At 53.3% G+C, this 22,637-nt stretch overlaps 1 protein-coding gene across 1 annotated transcript in view; it reads right to left on the reverse strand.

The window, feature by feature from the left end:
• Positions 1-22,637, reverse strand: part of LOC133355199 (NAD-dependent malic enzyme, mitochondrial-like) — a 75,024-nt gene that overhangs the window by 27,418 nt on the left and 24,969 nt on the right. The window contains exons 5-10 of the mRNA XM_061572559.1: positions 21,695-21,770; positions 17,774-17,935; positions 12,758-12,861; positions 12,212-12,321; positions 11,909-12,006; positions 11,387-11,500 (exon numbers count right to left, since the gene is read on the reverse strand). Coding sequence (XP_061428543.1) covers positions 11,387-11,500; positions 11,909-12,006; positions 12,212-12,321; positions 12,758-12,861; positions 17,774-17,935; positions 21,695-21,770 — 664 coding nt within the window. The remainder of the gene's footprint in view (positions 1-11,386; positions 11,501-11,908; positions 12,007-12,211; positions 12,322-12,757; positions 12,862-17,773; positions 17,936-21,694; positions 21,771-22,637) is intronic.

The following is a 22,637-nucleotide window of genomic DNA, read 5'->3' on the forward strand; positions in this document are numbered from 1 at the left end:
AATAAGTGTGCCTCCGATCCTGTCGTCAAGCCTCCATATACTTACTACATCTGGTGTCAGAAGTAAAACGTCCAAACGATGGACACACGAGGGACGACACGTACCAAGGAGTCGGAGATGGAAGACGCCGCGGCCGAATCAACAACAGAGATGGCCGGGGTCGGATCGGAGCAGCCGGGGCCGAGTACGCCCGCGCCGCTACGACAAGAGGGGGGGGATGCGTCGGCTGAAGGACTCCGGCTGGCCCACTCCCGCCTGGCGGAACTGCTCTACGCCGCGGCCGCTGCGTTGGAGGAGATCACGCGGCTGGGGGCTGGAGGGGCAGCGCGGGTCGACGACAGCAGCCGGCGCGCGGCGACGTTTCCCGCCACCCCGACGCGGCTGGCGGTTAAATTTCCCGCCATCTCTACAGTGCGAGCGGACGGCGGGGCCGGCCCGCGTCACGTGACTGCTGAGCGCCAAGCACAAGCCGTGACATCATCAACACCGGCCGGCGCGTCAACATCGGAGCGACCGGCGATGCCATGTGCACAGCCCGCCCACACTGTATCATCGGCGGGGAGCGACGGAGAGCGATCTACAGCCACGGACGTCGCCTTGCAGCAGCGTCTGCCGCCTCTGAAAGAATTCGTAGGCGCAGACGGAGACTGGGGCGGCTTCAAGAGGCGGTTCATCGCTCATCAAGAGATGGCGAACTGGACGGACGCCGAGGCTCTACGCGCGCTGCCGGCGATGCTGGACGACGCTCTGGCTACCCTCACCTCGGCGCCTAGGGAAAAGCGCGCCACTCTACACCTGGCGTTGCAGCTGCTGTCGGCCGTCTATGGGCCGCCTTCGGACTGCAGGCAGCTGTTCCACGATCGGCATCGGGGTGCTAACGAATCGCCCCTGGCCTTCCGGACGGCTCTCCTAGCCCTGGCAAAGGCTGCTTTTCCAAGGATGGACGAGGAAGGAGTGGATGCCATGGTAGCTGAGAAGCTGCTGCTACTCGCTGATGAGCTGGACGTCAACGTCCTGGCTCAAGACGACGCGGAGATGTCGTCCCTGCTGATCGCGCGCCACATACACGGGGGCTTGCGGTCCCTACGTCGGAAGGCGGCAAAGGGAGCGGCCGGCCATGCCATGGCGGCCACCGCCCTCCCGTCGGAGGAGGTCTGCGGGGTGGAGCGGCGAGGGGAATGGAGATCGGCGGCGCCACAGGCTCGGAATGGACCGAGTCGCCAGGAGCAGCCCAGGACATCGGGGGCGCTCACACGCTGCTACAACTGTGGCCTGCAAGGCCACGTTGCGTCAGGATGCCGGGCTCCCCGTCAGCGCGGGGCGACACCTCGCCAGGACGCCACGCCGTCTCCTCCCAAGCTCCAGCAGAGAAATACGGCGAGTCGCGGCACCTCACACGTTTGGCCCACACACACATCCGACACACACTCACGCGCTCAACTAAACAGGGCTCCAAATTCCCCGTCCGTCGCGCGCGATTGTTCGGTAATGCGGCGAGCGCTCCAACCAGGTCAGTGGTCGGAGCTCGCCCATCGTGTTGCTGCTGCGTCGGCGGGATCATCGGTTGTGGTCGGTCACATTGATGGGGTAGAGGTGCGGATTTTAATTGACACAGGGGCATCGGCGACCATTATATCTGATTTGATTTATAACATCCTTCCCGTTCAAAGTCGTCCCTTGCTCCCTGTTGACGTGCCATGCTATGCTGCTAACGGGGGCTCGCTGGGCATTATTGGGCAAATCCGCGCCACTATCTGCATCGGAGACATTAAATTATCCGGCCCTGTTTTGGTTTCCTCCTCACTCGCGGTTCCGTGCCTGTTGGGGACGGATTTCTTGGCCAAAATGCCCATCCGTATCCTGATTGACCAGGGGTGCATTGAGCTCCCATCGGGCCGACGCGTTACTTTTTTGTCTTCCCCCACCACGGAGCGTCGGGCGTTTGCCACCGTGCAGGCGCTCGTGACAAAAACTGTGCGCGTACCTCCGGGGGCTCAGATGCTCGTCCCTCTTAGGTTGCGTCGGCCGTTTAATGAAGGGGTTGCGGATAGGGGGGTCTTGTTGGGACCATCTCGGGCCGGGGTCAATGGACTTGATTTGCTCGCGGCTCAGACCATGGTGAGAGGGGATGGGGACCCCTTCATTGCAGTCCTTAATGTGGGATCGCGAACGGCCGTGGTTCCTCAAGGGACCGTGCTTGCACACGCAACGCCGGTACCCTATGAGGAACCACTCGTGGGTCAGGTATCCACCGATCCTCCGTCGCGACCGCATTCGGACTGTGATGACGGATGGCTGGATGCGCTTTGCGCGGGTTCAGTGGACCTGTCCGACTCGCAGCGCGCGCAGCTGCGAGTTCTCCTGAGCGAATTTGCTGACGTTTTTAGTCAACACAAATTTGATATTGGTTGTACCAAATTGCTGCGACACCATATTGACACGGGTGACAGCGCGCCAATCCGCCAAAATCCCTTTCGGTTGAGTCCCGCCGAAAAGGATCATGTCAAATCGGCTGTTGATGACATGCTAGCCGCCGATGCCTTGGCGGGGGCGCGATTCTTTTCCACCCTCGATTTGCTATCTGGATTCTGGCAGCTTCCTCTGGATGACGAATCAAAGCCTAAGACTGCTTTTCGTACCCCGCAAGGTCTCTTCCAATTTAACCGCTTGCCGATAGGTTTACATTCTGCGCCGGCAACTTTTCAGCGGTTAATGGAATTGGTCTTGGCAGGTTTGCAATGGGATTCGTGTTTGATTTACTTAGACGATGTCATCGTCTTTAGCAAATCCTTCGAGGAACACCTCCAGAGGTTGCGTGCTGTTTTTCTCAAAATGCGGGCTGCCAATTTGAAATTTAAACCGCAGAAGTGCCATTTACTCCGCGAATCGGTGCGATATTTGGGTCACATTGTTGGGCGCTCGGGGATATCCACTGATCCCGCCAAAACGGAATGCGTCAGCTCCTGGCCGACTCCCACCTCGGTGGGAGAGGTCAGGAGTTTCATTGGGTTCGCATCGTATTATCGACGATTTGTGGCTGACTTCGCTACGATTGCGAAACCATTACATGCCTTGACGTCCAAGGGAGTCAGGTTTCATTGGGGGCCGGAGGAGGAGGCTGCTTTTCGCGCCCTCCGGAATGCTTTGGTGGGGGCTCCGCCGTTGAATTACTCCGATTTTTCACAACCCTTCTTGCTCGATACTGATGCGAGTAACACGGGCATCGGGGGCGTGCTGTCCCAGCTCATTGGGGGCGTAGAGCATGTGGTGGCTTACGGTAGTCGGGTACTGTCTCCAGCCGAACAGCGGTACTGCGTTACCCGTCGGGAATTATTGGCGATTGTTTATTTTATTCAGCAGTACCGCCCGTATCTGTACGGTCGGCGATTCACCGTCCGTACAGATCATGCGGCACTACAGTACGCCCTGCGGGTTCAACAACCATCGGGCCAGTTGTCTCGATGGTTGGAGATTCTCCAAGACTATGACTTTGTCACCACATATCGTAAGGGTGTCCGCCACACGAACGCTGACGCCCTGTCACGATTGCCACCCACTTCGGAGTGCGCGTGCCTCTTGGGTTCGGGGCGTTGTAGGCCCCCGAACGTCACCACCGATTCGGTCCTCGTGGCCGCTACCGATGCGCCTTCAGCTTCGGGTCCTATCGAGCAAGAAGGGAGGGATTCGTTGCTGGGGTTGTCGGTCGCGGAATGGGGACGCCTCCAAATGGAGGACACCTCCCTCCTCGCTCTGCGCCGTCGCGTCGGGGGGGCTGGTCAGGGGGTGGCGAACGTTGACTCGTGGGGGTTGTTCCAGGGTCTTTTAATGCACTGGGATGGGAAAACCCGCCGCCAGCGGCTCGTGGTGCCTGCAGCATTAAGGGGTAAGGTGGTATGGGCTGTTCATGAGCGGCTTCTGCACTTGGGGGTTCACAAGACCTTTGCCACGCTCCAGCTAGATTTCTTCTGGCCGGGCATGACAAAGGACGTGGGGGATCTCCTGGGGTCATGCGCGCAATGCGCGCAGAGAAAGCCACCTGCTAGGGGGTCCAACCCTCCGCTGCAGTCCATAAAGGTTTCCCGGGTTAACGAGCTCGTCGCTCTGGACATACTCGGCCCATTTCCCGCTACGCCCAGGGGAAATAGGTATTTATTAACGGGGGTAGAGTACTTCACGAGATGGCCTATGGCCTGGCCCCTGGCCAACCAGTCGGCAGCGGCCATCGCGGAGGCCTTTGTCCAGGGCTATGTCCTCGACAAGGGTGCTCCGGAACGGCTGCTTACTGACCAGGGTAGGAATTTTTCTGGTAAACTCCTACGCGAGGTGTGCGACCTCTTGGGTACGGAGAAGGTTCGGACCTCTCCGTATCACCCACAAACTGACGGGATGGTGGAACGGCTGCATCGGACCATCTCATCTATGCTGTCCCAGCAGGTGTCTGTATCCCAGACGGATTGGGACCTTCGTATAGCCGGGGTGTTGCAGGCCTACAGAATGGCTCCCCATGCGGCCACCGGGTTTTCCCCTTTCTTTTTAATGTATGGGCGCGAGGCAAACCCCCCTGTGGCGACCCAGCTCAAGCTCTCGGCGCCCCAGGCGAAGTCTAACTTGTCCGAACACGTTAAATTTAACATCAGCAAATTGTCTGAGGCGCGGGAAGCGGCCGCGCAAAATTCTGATCTCCGCCAGAAGGCGAACGAGAGGCTTCGGTTGGGGCGGGTACAGGTGGTAAAATGGAAACCGGGGGGACAAGGCGTGGTTGCACTGTCCCCAGGTGCCGCTGGCAACCTCGTCGAAATTGGTACGGCCGTGGCGGGGGCCAGTGGAGGTCGTACAGGTCTTGCGGCCGCAATGTGTTCGCGTCAAGTGGGGGAGGCGCCGGTGGTATGTGCACCCCTCAAGGTTGAAACCATTCATCGCGCCGCCCCGGGGTTCACACGCACACACGCATGGCCAAACGTGTGAGGGTTCCGCCGACTCCCCGGCGTCGCTGCGCTCGCCTAACTTGACATCAACTGTTCCGTCCCCAGGTGCAACAGGAGTGACGGGTCCACACCCACCAACCCCTCCCGGAGGGGTCGGGGGTCACTCGGCAGCGACGCCTGATTCTCTTGTACCCGGACCGTCAACAACCGTCACTGAGCGTGCCGGGACGGGCCCTTGTGACGGGCCCGCCGCGAGAACGCGCGCCAAAACGCGCAGACTGTTGTGAGGTCGGCCGTTGGGGGGCCTTGGGGACAATGGGAGGGGTGGCGTCCGGAGTGTGTATATATGTTGGTTTTGGGGTGTTTATTCGGGGGGAGCGCGTCGGGTTATTTTTTTTCTCTCTCTCTCTCTCTCTCTCTTCCTGTTGTCATTCTTGTTAAGATTCTCTTGTTCTTGTTAAAAATTACACGAGGCACACACACGGGGTTTTCGCGAGGAATGCACCTTTATTCACGTTTTTTTGCAGCCAGGGACGGCTGCGAGCTGTACAAGGGGGGGTGATGTAGAGGTGTAATTGCGCATGGTTACGAATGTTGAGGTGTGATTATGCATGGCCACGGATGGCCAACAAACACAAGGGGCGGGGTTACGGCCGTACACAAGGGTGGCGCTCGCACCGACGTCCAAATGTGCATCCCACACGGGCCCCCCCTCGGGGGGAGTCCTATAAAAGGTGATGAGCTCGAGGGCTCGAGGGGGGGACTCAGCTTTAACCAGAGAAGACGGAAGACCTGCTAGTGTAGGCCCCAGAGCTCCCCTGGCTCGCTGTTCTTATAAGGGCCGACCAGGGCAAGCCGGTGGCGTGGCCCCGAGAGCCCAGACGAAGCTGGTCTGGTGACTCAGGGAGCCGGGATCCCAGCTTAACCAAGCTGGGACAGATAGCCTCCCCTAGTCCCGTAGTGGAGGAATTGGTATAGGTTAGAGGGGTTAGCTGTCGAGAAATCCCTGTAGCCCAGTGACCTGTAATAACTGTGTTGGTGTAATAAATAAGTGTGCCTCCGATCCTGTCGTCAAGCCTCCATATACTTACTACACATGTGCAGGGGTGATTGTCACTCACCATTCAACAGCCCTGTAGTTCCACTTATTGTCAATAGAGTGCAGAGGCGTTACCTCGCCAGGGCCAATGCCCATGGGCCAGAAAGAGGCCAACGGCAGATCCCAGTAAATGGATCCTGGGACACATTCCCCAGGCCCCCGGGTGGGGGGGAACGGGGGAATGATGTCACCTTCCCGGATTGCCCAGAGTGTTCCAGAACGAGGGCATGGCTCGGGCGGAGCAAGCCACGAACGAGTATATAAGCCAGAGCACTCAGAGCTCTGGCTCAGTTATCTGCAAACTGAAGACCGGGCTGGAGAATAGGACCCTGGACCCCAAGATCCGCAGTCCTTCTAAGGGCCGGAGTTCAGTGAGGCCAGTGGTCAGGACCCACGGACCAGGAGGTCAAGGTCAGTTAGCCTCCCCTAGGTCCCAGCCGGAGGACGATAGGGAGCGGGTTACCAGTCTTAGGTCCCGCATAGTTCGGAGGCCATAGCTCCCTAGGTATCGGGTGAAGGGACCGATATACCCTTCATGATAGGGACCCTGTAGTAAAGACAAAAAACAACGTGTTGCCTCATAAGAAGTTTATTCGTCAGTATTTACCACACTACACATGTCAGGGATCACATCCTTCACAGATGGGATCAGATCACGAATTATATGTACTGTGTTGAATCGGACCTGGATCTGGTTTGCTCATGATTTTGGAAATATTTTTGGTGACCCCTGCTATGTATGACAAGGTGATGGTTTTGATTGGGTCCTCAGGTGGTTCTCTCCCCACGGTTGGGGTGACAGCTTTACGGATTGTGCAATCCGCATATCCATTCATCTTGAGGGCTTGGTGTACGTGCTCCAGTTCACTGGCTAGGTGGTGATGATCGTAAATGCAACAAGCTCTATGGTGTAAAGTTTTGATGAGGGAATTCTTCTGGGCTGGATGGTGGTGGGAGTCAGGTCTTAGATAGGCATCCGTGTGGGTGGCTTTCGTGTAGACAGTGTCCCAATGAGCCATCTGGTCTCTTTTCGATTAAAATATCCAAGAATGGTAACTTGCCATCCTTTTCCATTTCCATGGTGAATTGGATGGCTGGGTGTATGGAATTGATGTGGTTGAAGAATTGGTTCAGAGCTGGCAGGTCATGTGGCCAGATGACGAACGTGTCATCGACATATCTCTTCCACAAGGAAGGACGTAGGATGGATGTCTGGATGGCATCTGTCTCAAAATTTTCCATGAAAACATTTGCTACCACTGGAGATAAGGGAGAACCCATTGGGGTACCTTCAACTTGCTTGTGGAATGTACCATTCCAGGTGAAGTGTTGGTGAGGCAGTGTCTCACCAGGGCTGGTACAAATAAACTATTTTATTTCACAAGGTAAGGCACACTGAGCTACATAGCTCTTTTTTAGAAGTGACCTGGTCACAAATGATAGCTCATTAAAGTTGCTTATCAAGTAGAAATTTATATCAATTAAATACTCTAAACACATGTGTAAGTATGGAGGGGAAAACTGGAGGACCTGGAGAAAAGTTCATGTGACCACAGGGAGAACATTGAAATTCCATATATACAGGCATCAGGGTCGGGATCAAACCCACGACCTCCTGTATACCAGGCGAGGTAGTTAACATCTCATCACCGTGGCGCCCCTCAAGGAGAGTCCAGGCTGTGTGTTGCAGCAACATGGGAAGGCCACACCTGCAAGCAGCTGATTTTAGCTACAAATAAATAAAATAAAGAGTATAAACGATTGTAGTATAAAGTAAAAAAACAATCATACATCACAAATAAAATAGAATAAAGGTAAAAAAATACACAGGAGTAGCAATAAAAACGTGCCCGTGTCCCCTGCTGAACTGGCGTAAGCCCCCTCCTTCTGTACCTTCAGGAGCACCCTGGGTACCAGGGGAAAAGCAGACAAACAATAGATCCGACCCTGCCCCCATGGCCATGTCACTGCATCCATGGCGAAAGCGTAGGGCCAAAGGTAGTGCAACGCATAATCGAGCAGCTTTGCATTGTTCACAGCAACCCAGTCGGTGGCAGGCAACCAGAAGCGGCTAACGCGTGGACCAAAAACCACCGGGTGTAGAGACCATTCACCAGGATCTATTGACTACCTGCTTAGCCGCTTGCTCGAGACGACTAAGCGCAGCTGAATCAGCACTGAACAAATTGTGCGGAGATTGAGGACATTGATGCTGGAGGAGTATTTGTCTGCAGGAGCCCCTGCACTGCCTAAGGCTCAGAGAATGCGCCCCAGCTGAGCAGGCAGGCGTTCGTCTCGACCACGAGCTGCTCATTGAAGAAGCCCAGAGGCTCCCTCTGGTTGAGATCGGCTGCAAGGGCCCAATAGTGGAGGTCCCTGATTTTGTCTGGAGGGCCACAAAATGGCCCATAGTGCCCAAGACAGGGTCCCTTTGGTACACTGAGATCCCTGGATGAATTGCGCCTTATAAATGTCAATTGTTATTATTCTTGAGCAAAAAGACCATGGAGGGCTCACACGCGTAGACAAACCAAGGGAGGACATCGACCGTGATGCTGGCCGACGAGCACCAGAAAAGACCGGGCTGGGCCACCATGAGTGGAAAACAGAAAAACGACCAGACCGGGCATAGTGGCTATCTTCTCGGGTGTCATGAAAGCCCGAGTCTGGACAATGTCGAGAATAGTGCTCAGTTGCTCGAGTCATTGCGAGGGGGACAAAAGACAATTAGCCCCATTGAACGTAAGGCCGAAGAGAACGATGCGGAAACGTCAGTGACGACCCATCATGCAAAAGCGCATAAAGCAGTGGTGGCCGGCAAGAATGGCCTAAGCATCATTGACAGCCCAAACCTTCACAATCGCCCGTATGTCGGCCAACCTTGGCACCTCTGTTTCCAAGGCCACTGTCAATGCAGGGGCCTGTGGTGTACTGGAGTTGACCCAGAGAGGACCGCGGAGATGACCATGGAACTCCCAACACACAGCCTCATTCCAAGAAGCCAAGGACCTACTTGTCCTGAGTGGAGAATGAGAGAAACGACCCACTTGCTGGTAAGGCACTGGAGCTACTAGCGCCTCAGGGCCCCCCTCACTGTTGGAGGACAGGGGGACAAGAAGACTTGTCATAGCCACCTGAGAAGCGAACTCGACCCCTGGGTTTCCCTGTCAAAGGCCCGACCCCTCCAGAAGGGCTGACCCCCTTTGACCAGACTGGTGGGCATAGGGCTAAATGTAGGACTGGGTACTATGAAAAAACTAGGTAGGCCATGGCCTTCTCCAGCTGCTCACTCTCCTTGAGGGCACGGGCCTCCTGGATGTTTTTTTCCCAAAAAGGAACTGACCCTCAAGCCAGTGAGGCCTTCATAGTCTGCAGCGTGTACAAAAGAGAACAAATGGCAGTCATCACGACAACCATATCCATTCCAATTAACCAGGTAAAGGCCAGCTTAATAATTGACCTTAAGACTTAACACTGACAATGTTTCCTTGTATGTTACATACACCGTGGCCTGGACAGACAGAGAGACTGCCTTCTGAGCCTCATTGTTAAGCAGGGCTGTCCACCGAGTCAGGAAGAACCAAAGAGAGGTATTCCCAGGCAGCGTGCTTATGAGGCAAAATGTGGCAGAACCACTAATAGCTGCTCGCGCTGGTCCTCAGACACAGCATAGCTCCAGTCCACTGATTTCAGTGACCGTAAAGCATCTAATCGGAAGTTCAGCAGAGGCAGAGGAACATAAAGGGGGGAAGTTTGTTTCTTCCTCTCCTTGTCTTTCTTGGACTTGCCCTCCGTGACCACTGAACTCAGGAGCCACAAGCCCTACGGATAAAGTGGTGGATATAAAAATCCCCCCCAGTCTCAAAGGCTGAGGAAGATGAGGCTGAACCTTCCTGCGAATCGGAGTTCCCCGGGAATTGTTATTTTTTATGGTTCAAAAAATATATCTTTTGTAATTATAATTATTACAAGTAGCCTCAGAATCACTATTTGGTGGGATTTTGCATGAATGATGCAATAAATATTTTTTAAAATTTTTTATCATACCTATCTGAAGAAAAAGAAATCCCTTGCCTTGAAGATTAAACTTTAGCCATAGCCTTCATCTTCCTAGCCCGACTGCCCCCGAGGCTTCTCTGCGATTATTTTTCTTATGTGCATTTTTTTCTCATTGTTTATGTATTCCTTTTTTTGCTAATTAGTGGGGTTTTATTTTTGTATTTTTTGTATGAAACTGGATAATGTATGCGCAGTGTTGTGGGATGAGATTGCATGAATGATGCAGTATAAAAGCAAATTATAATTATTATTACCCGGAAGGGTGCCTGTGGTGCTTGGACTTGGTCCTGGGGGGGCAACCCGGACAGGGCTGCCCTAAACCTGGCCTCCACAAGTACAAGCTCGAAAAGAAATCCATCCCAGTCAAGATTAGATGGCTGCTCAGACCAGGGTCTTCTGAGTCGCCCTGGGGAAACCTCTTTCTCCAACCCTGCGCAGGAGTAATGCTGGGTCGGGAATTCCTCAGGCGCATCTTGGAGGGGCTCCTCAAGGCCTACTTATCCTGGGCCTGGCTCTTGAGACTAATTTGGTCGAGAGATCACGGTACAGTCAGTTCAGTAGGGTAGAGTATCGGGGTCAAAGACCACAATAGTGCAGGTACTGTAACCGATAAATTATGGCGAACACAGAATATCGCGGTTAAATGAGCACTGCAACCTGCAGTGTATCGCGGCCACAATCACCGCAGAACTGCAGGTTTTCCCAATGCGGGGCTAGTGTACAGAACGGGGCTTCCGCATGGAGTTTTTACATATTAGATATCTTGTACTGGCGTGGATATGGAATGTTTATTCCTTAAGAACAGTTTGAGTCTGGCGGTAGCCACTGAGTGAACAATTTTTGTTTAACACTTCAATTTTGGCTCTATTTAAGCTCTGAGAAAATGTATAAAAGTCTGGACAATTATGCCGGCACACAATGGCCAACTCCTCTTCGAATTACATCACAGGCACAGCCATCACCGCCGCCGGTCGATGTCCCTCGACGCCGATGACAGGAATGGTGGCACAAGGCCAGATCCCGGAGGTGGGGAGTGGTAGTGGGGGGGGGATGGTGGGGGGTGTGGGTACTCGTGCCCTGGATGTCATCGTTGAAGGTGCAGTATATCTCGCGGTATTTGCGCATGAGGCGGACTCTGCATAGCATCCTAAGTTTAAAGCAGGCCCGTCAAGATTCAAACCGGGCTATGTCGCCACCCATGATGAAGCTTGCAAAGATCACGAGACCACTCAATGGACATTCACGGTAATTGGCCTCGCACCACAGGAGCTCTGCTGAGCGCAGAAGAGCGTGCAGCCCTCACCTTGACCATGAGGCCGTGCTTGTCGTACATCCACACCTGCCCGTATGCGTCCACGGGTGGCACGCCCTGCTCCGTGAGCGCCATCACGATTAGATTTGCGATGCCGGTGGCCGCCTGTGTGAGATGAGGGGAGGAGGGAACGAGCACCCGTGTGAGAGAGCATAGGCTCGTGAAGGACGACGCTACTGGGCAGTTGGGAGGCAGCCGCCCTCTAACACCAACAGAGGACAGAGGAGCGAAACTCATAACAACGAGCATAGTGCTGGGTGACTAAAACGCAGCAAGTTGGCAAAGTGGGGAGCACAGGTGGTGCATCTGTCAGTCATCTCAGTCAACCCATAGCACCTGTGTCTGTCCCATGACCTCCAGCAGGCCTCCGACACTTCACGTGGCCTCAAAGTGCACGTAACCTGGCACAAGTGCCGTGGTGACATTACCACAACTTAGCGGCTGTAGCAGTTATATACTGGTTTGTGCATGCTCCCGTTTGTGTGGGTGTTGGTGCGCTGGCCGGCTCCCCACCTCCCCGGCGCCGAGGAAGAGGAAGCGGCTCTGAGACAGCGTTGTCCCCGTCACCTTCTGCGCTGCCAGCATCCCAGCCAGTGCCACCGCTGCCGTTCCTGCACCGCAGGAGGTGGAGAGGGAGTGAGGAGAAGACCGAGTCAGGATCGGCGCACGCCACATACAGCGGCACGCTAGGCACAGCCATCACCGCCGCCGGTCGATGTCCCTCGACGCCGATGACAAGAATGGTGGCACAAGGCCAGGTCCCGGAGGTGGGGAGTGGTAGTGAGGGGGGGACGCTGGGGGTGTGGGTACTCGTGCCCTGGATGTCATCGTTGAAGGTGCAGTATTTCTCGCGGTATTTGCGCATGAGGCGGAATGCGTTGTGGTTCCCGAAGTCTTCAAACTGGATCAGGGTGTTGTAGCCGTACCTGCGTGGCACAAGGAAAAGGAGGGAGAGAAGGAAGAGGAGAGTAGGAGGGAGGGGTCCCGCAAGCCGTGTTTCATTAATGAGTCGCTCATTTTGCCAACTCACATCTCGGTCAAATGTGTTAGCTTTTGAATGCAGCTCCCCGTCTAACACGGCTCCCGTCCTCCAATATGGCTCCCGCCCTCCAACGCGGCTCCCCCTCTCCAACACAGGTCACTCTGTCCAACACGGCTCCCCCTCTCCAACATGGCGCCCCCTGTCCAACAAAGATTCCCCTGTCTAACACGGCTCCCCCTGTCCCAACACAAAGGTCCCTGTCAAATACGGCTCGACCCTATCCAACACAGATCGCCCTGTCTAATACGGCTCCCCCTGTCCAACCTGGCTCCCGCTGTCCAACACGGCTCCCCCAGGCAAGTCGCTGTCACGTGACTCACTTCTCGACAACGGCCTCCATGAACTCGTCGATGAGCTCATCGTAGCACTCCGAGCGGTCGCGCTTCTGGTAGAGCCCCATGTAGAAGGGGTCCTCCAGCAGGGACTGGGGTCACACAAAGGGGTCCTTACAATCAGACAGGGTCCTGGCCATACACACGCGAGGTCCTCACCACACACGCGCGAGGTCCTCACCACACACGCGCGAGGTCCTGACCACACACACACGAGGTTCTCACCGCATACATACAGGGCCTCACCATACACACGGGGGTGCCTACCACACACACAGGGTCCACACCACGCAGAGGGGTGCTTACCACACAAACACCGGATTCTCACCACATACAAATGGGGAACCACACCACACACACAGGGGTCCTCACCACACACACCGGGGTCTGCAACTTCTTCTCACTTACGTCACTCTAACGCTCCTGTAACCCATAACCCCAAAACTAGCAACAACCCTAAACCCAACTCCATCCCAAACCCTAACCCCAACTCTAAATCTAATCCCAACTCTATCCCCAACTATAACCGTAACCCCAACTCTGGTACCAATCATCGGCAAATCCAATCAGCTTCACACCCTTTTGTACCACATCAGTCCATCTCTTCTCTAGCCCGTGTCACATCCATTTAGCCCTATCTATCCAGCCAAACAGAAACGGCTTGGGCATGCAGTGGCTGGGCATGCGGGCTACATGACCCAGCCAAGGCAGCCTCGCTTACCGGAGGCGCTCACCGATGGGACTTTTTCCAGATCTTTCAAGGATCTGTAAACTTCTTACACAATTCAGTTTGGTTAAACCCAGGATGGATCGTAGGCAGATGAGCCTGAATGTTTCAAACCGGCACAGATGTTCCTTTAAAGGGCTCCACATTTCGCAAGCATAAAGGAAGGGCATGACTCTGGTAAAAAAAACCCCAGAGCTTTGTATGTAACGACAGGCCAGGTAGCTTCCACAAAATGTTACGCTGCTGAGAAAAATATAATGCCGCTCGATTGATTCGGAGTGAGACATCAGCTGCTAAACCGGAGTTGGCCATAAGCACATTGCCTAAGTACAGAAAATGATCCACTTTCTCCACAACTGCCCCATCACTCTTGAGGAAGACCGGCGCAGATTTTGTGGACTTGTTATCAACCTACGACATAGTCTGAATAATGGCTTGATGTCAAAGCTTGCAAGGACCATTCCTTGCATCGGGGGTTTACAATTGTTGTCATATATTGACCGCCGTCTTCACCGCTGTCGGAATTCTTTTTCGATCTTTCTGGTCTGCTAGACTGTGGGTCATTTGGTTCTCACTACATCAACTTTAGTGATCTGAACTGTCCTGGACCGACCGGTACAGTGATCTCGCCGAGATTATCGACAGTCAAAGTTGAACCCAACATGTCATTGGCGAAACATGTCACTCGGAAAATATACTGGATCACATCTTCACATCCGCCAATGCCATAGCTGTGACCAACGTAGTTATCGAAGACGTATTTCAGATCACAGTCTCGTGACAGTCCAAAGTGGCATTACCGATTATTCGCCCACCCGTCACAACGATATCATACAGAGACTGCAAACGACTGGATCACGATGCTTTCCATCAGAAGATCCGGTTATCATCGATGTTTATAAATTCTGCATCGACTGTCGATTAATTTGCAGCTCAATTATAAAGTGACATCACTGCTGTTCTTGATGAACTGGTGGCCATCAGAACAAGCACAAAGAGATCGGGGAAAAAAGTGCGTAGTAACTAGCTGACACCGGAGAAAATCGCAGTGAAACATACCCGGAGGAGGCTGAAGTATCTTTGGAAGAAAACTGGTTCTAAGACTGTATAACTCGCTTACACAGCCGCCTGCAGATCTGCCAACCGACTCATTATTGAGTCTTGCAGATCGTTCTATGCTCTGCACATCTTAGAGTCGGCTCACGACCGCTGTATTCTGCTGTGTGTAGTGAAGGTTCTGCTGCACTCCAATCACCCATAAACTTGTCAAACTGGTCTGTGCACAGTACTTGCAACGTTTTTCACCAATAAAAAAAGCCACGATCAAGACGGTAGTTTCTAACTTGAATGCAATACATTCTCCTGGTCTGCAATATGACTTTGATCAAACTTGAACCAATGCAAAATTCGAGACCCTGGTACCAACGTCAGTGACAAAGGTGTCAATGTTCATCGCACGGCTGCCAAATCATGCTTGCGCCACCGATTGTCCACCTGTCAAATATTTCACTCAGCCAGGGCTGTTTTCCAGACTGGTTAAAATTGGCACAGGTGTAGTGACTGTGAATGTCACTGTGTGGTGCTGGGCTTGCGAGGCCACGGCGGATAATGTTGTCATTATGTGGAACCCGGTTACTAGGCGTAGTACCAGCCCTAGCGGGGCTTGGGTGAGCGCTGGTTCGTGCAGAGGCATCACGTACAGTGTGCGGTGCGGGCTCCCGGTGAGGGAGCAAGAGAGAGTGTCAGCCAGTCAGGGTTACGGTGGGGCATGATACGCTGGTTGACTTGCCGACACGTGACCAGATGATATTAGAGGGGGGCCACCTGTGGACGGGGGCCGCTGGGTGGTCATGTGGTATAGAAGAGCTCTCGGGAGCCTTTGGGAAAGGGCCAGAGAGATGGAGAAGGTGGGCGGGGCGAGAGGCAGAGCCAGCCTCAGCCCGGGCCGATATAACGGGGGCCCCGTGTGGGGCTCGGGGTTCTTGACTGTTGGTGAGTGAAGATCCACGTCGGGTTGAAGAAGCCTCTAGCCACGCGGTCCGGGACCCAGCTCGTGGTTCGAACCGGGATAGCGGGACCGTGTCTAGTTCTGCCGTAGTGTGGTTAGATGGGCGTTCAACACCCGAGTGTAGGTTACGTTATGTTGTGTTGAGTTGATGTAATAAATAGTGTTGCTCCCAAGACAATGTCTGCGACTCAGTTGGACTCAATACACAGGTAACACCGCTCCTGACAAAAGTTGGCTTGAGCCATAGTGACCTCGCAAACTATCGCCCGATCTCAAACCTGATTATTATTTCAAGGATCACAGAGCGCCTTTGTCTGAAGCGGTGAATTCCTGATGTCACTGCGATGAGCAGATTCGACCCATTACAGTCGGCCTACACGGAAGTTCCACAGCAATGAGACAGCTCTAATAAAGATCAATGATGACCTCTACAAGATTATGAATTACCGGTACGCCACAGCATTGGTTGGCCTCGATCTCTCAGCAGTCTTCGACATCATCGACCATGAGATACACATCGTGCGGCTAAGGTCAAGGTTCGGTGTATCAGGTATGTTATTGGGGTGGATTGAGTCATACCTACATGGTCGATCACAGATTATCAAGCTGGGTGATGAAGAGACATCGCCTATGCCGTACCTAGTTGGTGTATCACAGGGGTCCGTCCTCGGGCTCTTTCTATTTTCAACATATCTCCCTGATGGCCGATGTCATCTCATTGCAAGACATCACGTTCCATCGATATGCTGATGATACACAATTGTACACCGCAGTGAAGTCAAAGTTAGATATGGAAAGCCACGGTAATCTTGAAGATTGCACGCGAGCGGTGCCCGTGTGGTTATCACGATTCAAAATGCTGCTTAATCCAGGAAAATCGGAGGTTTTGCTGGTTGACACTTGGGCTCAGGTGAAAAAAAATGTGGGAGCAGTAGGAGTAGTGGTTGCAGACTCCAGGATTCAGTTTTATACTCATCTAAAGAGCCTCGGCACCATACTCAACCAGAATGTCATTTGATCACCACATGCAAAATATCGTCAGGTCCTGCCATTTTAATATCAAGGCTCTAAGACACATTCGGCCACTATTGAGTTGTGACATAGCCAACACAGTGGCATGTAGCATAGTATCGACAAGGCTTGATTATTGCAACTTACTACTGTACGGGACGTCTGGCAAATACATTAGCGTGTTTAACACGTAGGCTCTCTGCCTCTACACAGCCTGCGCCGGCATCCGCCCCCCAAAAACGTTGATTATGAACATTAGCGTGTACAAAATAATTTCGCACGTGTCGTGACGGGGACTGCAAGATCCGACCATGTCCGTCCGGTGCTCGCTGAGCTGCATTGGCTTTCGGTTGCTAAATGAATACATTATAAGGTTGCACTCCTTACACACAAAGTGCTTGCCACAAATGAACCACAATACCTTGCTGATCTCATCAAAGAGCATAAACCATCACACAAAGTCCGGACATTCTAGCAGTGACATTTCGCTAACTATCAAACAAAGACTGTCACTGCATCGCGCGTTTTCAGATGCGCTTCTGCAGCCATCCAGAACGCTTTTACTTCCGATATTAGGAAGTGACTAGAGATATGCACTTTCTTTTATCTAGATTGAAACCGATTTCTTTAGAACTGTTTTTCGTGTTTAGGTTGTTGTCCTTCCCCCTGCACCTCCAATTCTCACAGTTGGATACGTATGGTGCGAAATAAGTTCAACATTCATCAATGCATACACCTCACCACACAAACAGGGTCCTCACCACACAAAAGGGGACCTCACTTAACAAAAAGGGTCCTCACCACATACACAGGAATTCTCATCACACACAAAGGGGCCCTCACCACACAAACAGGGGTCCTCACGACACACAGGGGTATGCAATTTATTCTCTCATGGCGCTCTAACGCTCCTGTAATCCCTAAACCCAAAACAACAACCCTAAACCAACTCCATCCCAAAACCTAACTCCAACTCTAAACCTAATCCTAACTCTATCCCCAATAATAACCATAACCAACCCCAACTCTATCAACACTCTCCCCAACCCTCACACTAACATTATCCTCAACTCTATCTTCAACTATAACCCCAACTACAGCCTTAACCCGAACCCAAACCCCCTAAGTCCCTTGCCCCCCCACATTGCCCCAAGTTCCAGCTCCTGTGTCTCTCACACATCTCCATCTGCACGCCCGCCCTGCGCAACCCCCCCACATTTCCCCCGTCCTACCCCCCACAGTGCCACCCCCCACACACCTCGTTGTCAGTGCCCACGTCGATGCACACCGGCAGGCAGCACTCGGGGCGGATGCCGGCGCAGGCTGTGTAGAGGCAGAGCTTCCCCACGGGGATGCCCATTCCGTACACACCCAGGTCTCCCAGGCCCAGAATGCGCTCACCGTCCGTAACCACGATTGCCTGCCGCCACAATACGGCCGGGAACAACCACGATGATGGGAACAACCACGGCAAAAAGATGATCAAATAGCATTCAGCAATACGGCCACCACCGTAACCACCAAAACCATGACCACCATAACCACTTGCATAATCACCACCATATCCCAACACCACCACCATAACAACCAGCACTATAACCACCACCATAACCACTACTACCACCACCACATCCACCCCACCACCACGAGATACACCCCCACCACCATTAACAATAACAGCAGCTGCCATTCGCCTGTGCAAGGAACTAACTGATGTACCTTGAGGCCCCATGCAGTAAAAATGCTCGCTTACAGGAAGTCACAGGACAGACCCAGGTGACATGGGTTGACTGACTGAGATGATTGGCAGCTGCACCAGCTGTGCCCCCTACTGTGCCAACTTGCTGTATAACCAATGCCGACATGAGCCAGTCCTGAACCTCACCCATTTCCCTCAGCATCAGGAGGGGGGAGATGATACCAACCCCACCTGCAAGCGATTTCCAGTTGCTACTGTGGGCTTGAATGGGGTCCTAGGTGCACACCAACTACCGCAGTGGAAGAATGGCAGGTGCATCTTACACATGACATTCCGATGGTCAGTGGGTAGATCAGCTCAACGGTAGGTCCTGGTGTCAATGACATGAGCCGCGGACCGGTACTGGTCCGTGGCCTGTTAGGAACCGGGCCGCACAGCAGGAGGTGAGCGGTGAGTTCGCGCGTGGCCCGCCCATTATTTTATTTACCACTTCCGTCCGCGCCTCTTTCCCACACTGCGCACTTGTCTCAGTCACAGTTTTGGTAAGTCCACAAGCTAACCCTAGCCAAAATGAGTAAAAAACAAACGTCGCTGGAGAGCTTCTATTAAAAAGGGGAAAAGACCCAATGATAACCCCCCCCCCGGTCCGTGAAAAAATTGTCTTCCACGAAACTGGTCCCTGGTGCCAAAAAGGCAGGTTTTATTGCTTGGACCCGACATACATCCATGATGTTGTGTGGTTATGCCGATGCAGGAACATCATGTTGAAAATTACAAGCCCATGGGCTGCACAAAAGTCTAGCAGCCCGCTACTGTTATTATTGAGCTGATCTAGTCCATGCCTTCCAATCACTCCAGCCCAGGTGTCTGTATCATTATCCACTTGGGCATTACAAGTACCTTGAACAGGAGGATATAGAAGGCATCACACTCATTAGTCTTGCTTGCATCCCTCCTCTGATGTTCATATTCGGTGGGGGCTTAAGCAACCACCACCACCATTCCTCTCCGCTTGTTCATGGGAGACAAGCACACAGCAGCCTGGGACTCACAGCTTTCCACAACTTACCTCCACGCTCCCACACCCCTTTCATTCCTTTTTTTTAAAGCAATGCCACTCCCTGTTGTTTAGCAGTTTCCTGCCCCAAGCGGAGGACTGTCCACCCCTCGTGGTGACTGGAGCCAAAACCAGTCCACCAGACCTCCTGTATTCCAGAGTTCCAGGTGGTACCAGTCCATCTCCTGAAAGAAGAATGGCAGCCTCTCTTCTGCAGCGAGAGTTCGAACATTCCACGTGGCCAACCTCCGTGTTCTGGTATTTATTGAAAAATCCCGAGTAGAGGGGTAGAGTCTGGCTCTGCCAAGAGGGGTTTTGCTAGAAGGTGTTGTGAATACCTATTCCTCTGGGAATCTCCAGCACAAGCTTAGTTTGATGTTTCTGTAGTAAGTTCGAGGAGACGAGGTCGGAGTTGAGGCACACTCTGTTTATTTACTCAGTGACAGGCACAATAGTTGAAGGGGTAACGGCCCCTTCACCCGTACTATGGGAAACCCACCCTAGTACTAAGCCCTCTGTCCTGTTCCCCAGTCCTCCTGTAATGGGCTACGGGAGGCCGACTGATCTGGCCCTGGCAAGCACAGATCTCGGCACCAGCTAAGCCGGCCTTGCCCTGACAAGGGCAGAGGTCCGGCAGCTCTTGGGCCGTGCCGCTGGCTTACCCAGCTCGGCCCTGACAAGGGCAGCGAGATAGGGGAGTCCCAGGGCCTAATCTCCGAGTCTTCGATCTTCACTGGTCAGCTTCGTGTCGAACTGCCTCGAGCTCTCTGGCTCCCCGCCTTTTATAGGGATCCCCTCAGAGGGCCGGGGGCGTGGGGGATAACGGATGCGGACGTCGGTGTGACCACCCGTGTGTGTGAGTGCAGACACCCCTGTGTTTGTCGTCCGCTGTTTCTCCCGTAATAACCCCTACATTTCCACCGTGGTATTAGGTCGAAAATAGTTCCAGGTGGAGGGGGTTACCAGCCCCTCGCACACACTGATCTAACTACATACAAAAATCCTCTGTATAACCTTACAAGAGACTGTTGGGGCAAGCGCTGTTAGCGAGTATCTATGAAGGCCGGAATGGCACACGAGGGGGTGGGTGGCCAGCACCATGCCTTTGTCTCCCTAGTGGTGATGTTTACACAACCACACCAGGTACTCATTTGAGGCTGAGTCGACCTAGGGAAGGCCAAGGATCGGTTTAGATATTCATCACCGATGTTTGCCGTTAGCGGGAATCGAACTCGGGTAATTGGGTTCGTGGCGCACAGCTCAATAACTACATACACATATTGAAAGACTTACACACCCCCCACTCACCGTCACCTCCACCAAATCTACCCCACCGCTCCCACCCCCACACGTCACACACCCAAACACGGCACCATACACCACACACCACAATACACACACCACCACATTCACAACATACCACACACACTGCAAGCATAAAACCACCGCACAAATAACTTCACACTACCGCACTCCACCTCACACCAGTGTACAATACACTACACATATGTAATGGTGTAAATTATGCAGGGGACGAGTTGACGGAGGCAACACATTTATTTATAACACTCTACAGTAACAGTCAGCTATACAGCCTAGGAACACAGCCTACGGCTACGCATGCCTGACACCGGCTATGCTCTCAGGTCCTCCGGCTATGTAATTTCTAGAGGAGGCTATCTGACCCGACCTAGCCAGGGTACAGGTCCCAACCACTGGCCCATCGGACCCGGGCCTGATAAGGACGTCGGGCCGGGGATTCCCAGGGTCTCACCACTGAGCCACACAAAGTCCCGGCCCTGATAAGGGCGGCAGGGCTAGGGGTCCCAGGGTCCTATCTAGCTTGCTCCGTCTTCCTTCTGCACTGGCTCCAACAACTCCCAGAGCTCTCTCGCGCACCGCCCTATATACCCCCTGCCCCCGAGGGGCAGGCTATATGCGGACGTCGATGTAGCCACCCCATGCACGGACCGTGATGTAGACACCGGCTACATAATGGCTCGCTACACCCCAGTACGTACCACCTCTACACATAGATACAAAAACGAACACAGAACAACCACATCACCTATGCCAGGCTAGAGACAAAGAGAAAGACCCCCATATAGGCTAAATAGAATGTTCGGGGAAAGTGCTGCTAGTGAGCACTTATGAAGCTGAGTCGACATAGGGGAGGCCAAGAAACAGTTCAGATAATCGCAACTGGTGTTGACCGTGAGCGGGAATCAAACTCGGGTTGCCGGGTTCGAGCACAACGTGCGAACCACTGCGCCAGCGTTCCCCCTATAACCACCACCACCGCAACCCACCACCACAACCATAATGACCCCCAATATGACCATAACCAGCATCATCACAACCATAACCATCACCCCCACCACCATAATCACCACCATAATAACCATCACCATCACTTGTGTTACCTTAACTTCAGGCCGGTGCCAGTTGTCGAGGACAGAGCGGACATGGCCCTTGTCGTTGATACTGATGAATAGACCCCTGTGGGAAAGTGAATACATGGGCCGTTACTCAGGTTACCCAGGGTGCGGCGATTCAGCTGTCGCTCCACCACCACCACATCGGTAACTCTCACACGCTAATCCCGCATATCCACTCACAACAAGTCCATTCCCCAGATGGCCAAGTGGCTGAGACGTCAGAGGGCCAAGATAGCGCCACTGACAATTAGATCCTGGCATGAATCTGGGCTTTGGCCCCGCTCAATGAAACCGTTTCCCAGTCAACCAGGGATGATGACGGGAACGTGGGTGTCCACTGAATGTGGCTCAACTTGAGCTTTGGTCGTTAAAAACCTCAGCTGGACTTCCATGTGCAAAACACCGATCTTACAGTGCAGCATGCAGGGGTGCGTGATCCCCTCATGAGTAGGTGGCTAAACCAATGCCACTTGGAGGGTGTTTCACAAGTCTGTGAAGAATGTCTTGCAAAGCCGACCTCTGGCACACAGGGTTTGCGCTCTGCAATCCCGTAGCTTAGGTTATGTGCCCAATAGAAGGAGTTGTGTCGTGGCTGTCACAGCGCCCCAACCTTAACCCCCATTGTCCTTTCCCCCGTACCTCATAGTGCTGCGCTGCCACAAGCCCCACCACTACCGCACTCATGTTGCCTCTCAAACTGCCATAGCTTTAGATCAGTGTTGCCAAGCCTCACGGGGAAATGCGGCAGCGCTGCCTTTAAATAAGCCAGCCCCACACCAGGCCCACACCAGCCCAAGTCCATCTCTAGAGGAAGGGGTGGGGTTACAGAAGTTGAACTTCCCTGTTAATTTATGTAAATGAAAGCAAAGAGTCCAATAAGTACAGCAGACAATACAAATGTAATGGTGCGGAAGCAGCCAAAGGCCAA

Source organism: Lethenteron reissneri, chromosome 50 (genome assembly GCF_015708825.2).
Source record: "Lethenteron reissneri isolate LAM-NWPU_2019-01 chromosome 50, ASM1570882v1, whole genome shotgun sequence".
NCBI lineage: Eukaryota > Metazoa > Chordata > Hyperoartia > Petromyzontiformes > Petromyzontidae > Lethenteron > Lethenteron reissneri.